The 3,090-nt window shown below is 39.0% G+C and overlaps 1 protein-coding gene across 1 annotated transcript; it reads right to left on the bottom strand.

Annotated features, from left to right (window-relative positions):
* Nucleotides 1-440: 440 nt before the first annotated feature.
* LOC104589576 (protein GAST1-like) lies at nucleotides 441-1,575 on the bottom strand. Its single transcript, XM_010247923.3, has 4 exons — nucleotides 1,273-1,575; nucleotides 1,025-1,084; nucleotides 865-898; nucleotides 441-768 (listed from the first exon to the last, which is right to left on the bottom strand). The coding sequence occupies exons 1-4, from the start codon at nucleotides 1,342-1,344 to the stop codon at nucleotides 587-589; spliced, it is 348 nt and encodes a 115-aa protein (XP_010246225.1). The 5' UTR covers nucleotides 1,345-1,575; the 3' UTR covers nucleotides 441-586.
* Between the last annotated feature and the right edge of the window lie 1,515 nt (nucleotides 1,576-3,090).

Below are 3,090 nucleotides of genomic sequence, written 5' to 3' on the forward strand. Positions count from 1 at the left end.
TCTAAACAAAAGATCATATAAAGATGCCACCAGCTAATTAGTAGCCGCATATTCAAGATGCCACCATTTACTTCAAAGGGTCCCCACCCTCCTAAAACAATATATCTAATTTGGCACCTCGTGAACCATCCAAAATTGCTTCTCTCTCTCTCTCGCAAAGGAACCCCACCCTCCTGCTCTCTCTCTCTCTCTCAGGCACACCCTCCAAAAACAACATATCTCATTTGGCACTCGTGAACCATCCAATTGCTACTATTACATGCTGCTTCTGCTACTGCTCTCTCTCTCTCTCCACAGGAACCTAAGCATCATTAGCCTTCTTGGGTGATTAACATGCGTTATACTTGATTACTTGTGTATCTATTACCACCAACTATACCAATTGAACTAAATTAAATTTATAATAAACTAGAAAAACAATATCCTTTGAGATTAGACCATAAGAACTCAAACACCAGAAATTTATTAGTGAAGATGGTTCCCTCATTTTCAATAATACATAGAATTGAAACATAGTGTACGCTACGTGAAATGGGAGGAGGAAAAGAATAACAAATTCACATATTTGTGTAGTAAGGCAGATTCATCATGGACATTTGGGTCCTCCCCTCTTGGTCTTCCAGTTATTATAGCAAGGGCAGAATTGCTTGTTCCCATATGTGCCAGGAGGCACACACAAGCACTTGGCGCAGCATTTCTGGCAGAAGAACATACAGGGCTTCTTGTAAGCTGTTGCTGAGCACCGAGCTGTGCAACGCGGTGCACACTCTGCATGAAAACCATCCAATTCAATGATAACATCCAAACTAAAACACAAGACAGTCAGATTCAGACTCATATACACTAATGTATATACCAACTCACCTTGTGGCTGAAGGCTGCCTTGAGTGGCACCGTACTGTATTACACAACAACCCAGAAGAGTTAATAACTTATGATGTGTTAATTCAGTGAAAACAAAACGAAAAGAAATTACTACTACAGGAACTGCTGAAACTAACTGGGTGGTCATAGCTTGTCTCACCATGTGAAAGGTCGCTGACTGTGGTTCTGCAGCTGGAGGCTCTGTAGTAGTTTTAGCAGCCTTGAAACCCCAAGGGAATACAAATTAACCAAACTAATTAATAAACCTATTTATTAATTAAGTACAAACTTGATAAAATGCAGCAATAGATCATCAACAAAGATGTGTTTTATAGTTTGTAATCAATAAGTCAAAACAGCCAAGTAGAAAGGGACGAAGGATGTGTAAAATAAAGATATGATTTATACCTGAACTTCTATGAGTAAAATAAGCATCATCGTCACAAGACACAGCATCAGAGTGTATTGTCTCCTTTCCATTGTTGAGCTTCAAAGAAAATTGAAGAAGTTAAGAGTGGAGGAGTGTTTGTGAAGTGGCGAGGGGTGAAGAACAAGGGCGACGTTGGAGATCTTGAAAGTAAGTATATTTATAGGCGACCATCGAGCCTCTAACTTTTGTTTTTCTTAAGCAAAAAGTGCCATTTGTCTATATCAAATTCCTAATGCATGAAACCGTGAAAATTAACGCAGAGCCACAGTTTCAGAAGCAGACGCAGAGCCTCTCTCTCTCTCTCTATGGCTTCTTTTAGTTTTATCTTATGCAAAGGCCCCAGGGCCCAGTGTCAACCTGAAAAGCTGGGTGGATGGGAATGGCTGAATAGTTCAACCGGATGGTTAACCTGGTAAAATGAACAAAAACAGTCAAAAACAAAGGACCCTGTCTGTTTCTGTCCAAATGGCGAACCAAAATTAAGGCAGTTTGGTTACCTATTCCACTTTCATCACTACTTTATCCCTTGTTTAGGTAATGAGAACGTACACTACCAAGTGAATAAAAAATATAGAATTCAAATGTGGATGTACAATTTGACCATCTGGTTAAACTGTTCTTCCCTGATTCTATCATATATATACTCTGGTTCAATATATGAATTGAACTGAAAGGAGCCTTGTCTTGGTTCATTCTACCCTGGACTTTGGACTCTAAAACACGGCCTGGAACTTAAAAGTTAAACCGAGAAACCTTTAGATTGATAGGGGCCTTGTTCAAACTTAAAAGCAAAGCTCCCTATAGAAATCAAAACTGAAAAGGAAAACATGATCTCTTCATTGCATGGGTGTTGACCTTCATGTTTCTTCTCAAGGGCTGAAAATAAATTTCAAGTTCATTGATTTAAGCCTTGTAATGAAAATGGGATCTCACTCGAGGTACTGGATTATCATCACCTCTGAACAAGGCAACAAGCAACAATTTTTCCACATCAGAGAGAGAGAGGTAGGTTGATAATGTGCTTGGTGTTTGGTAGCCCATTTTTAAATTGAATCATCTCATCATATGTTTTAACTATACAAGTGCTTTTTTTTTTTCTATTTATAACCATGCAAGTGCTTGTTCACCATCAAAGTGAGTTAATTTCTTCTTAAACATTGTGGGTAAGAATAGGAGACATTGAAGGGGGGCATGGAGGTTTCATTTAGAAAACAAGGACAATTTGGTGAGTTCAGATCAAAGAGAAAAATTAAGAGATTTGCACTTCCACATCTCTCTCTCTCTCCCCCCTCATCCATGTGCAATGCAAGACTTCCAATCAATAGGTTGATAAGAGAGGGTTCACATGTGAACTTACATGTGCTCCGTTGGTATACGTGGGGCCCTTCTTTTCTCAAGAGACAAAACTACAACGTAATGTAGAGTGGCAGTGAATGCATATGAACCACATATTGGCTGCTCATCAGTTGGAGTGTAGTGAGTCTGATCACTGATGACAAGGCATTCGTTAGTTATCGTCCTCTTCTTCTGCTTTGTCTTCTTCACAAGGAAAGGTTTGACGGATACTTCTCTTCCTATATATTTCTCGTGACCTTATGACAAACATACTATACGAGGTCCCCTCACTCAATAACCAATTACCATTCTATATAGAAGCCCATGACCCACTATTATTGTGTCCTGAATGACAGATTGCCTACAGCTAAAATCAGTATAAATTTAAGCTTATCATTTAATCATGTTCAATTTTTTAGGTCGTCAGTATCATAGGTGGGGTCCTTTTGATAATGGGTTTC

This window comes from Nelumbo nucifera, chromosome 2, assembly GCF_055504915.1.
Source record: "Nelumbo nucifera cultivar China Antique chromosome 2, China Antique-T2T, whole genome shotgun sequence".
In the NCBI taxonomy this organism is placed as follows: domain Eukaryota; kingdom Viridiplantae; phylum Streptophyta; class Magnoliopsida; order Proteales; family Nelumbonaceae; genus Nelumbo; species Nelumbo nucifera.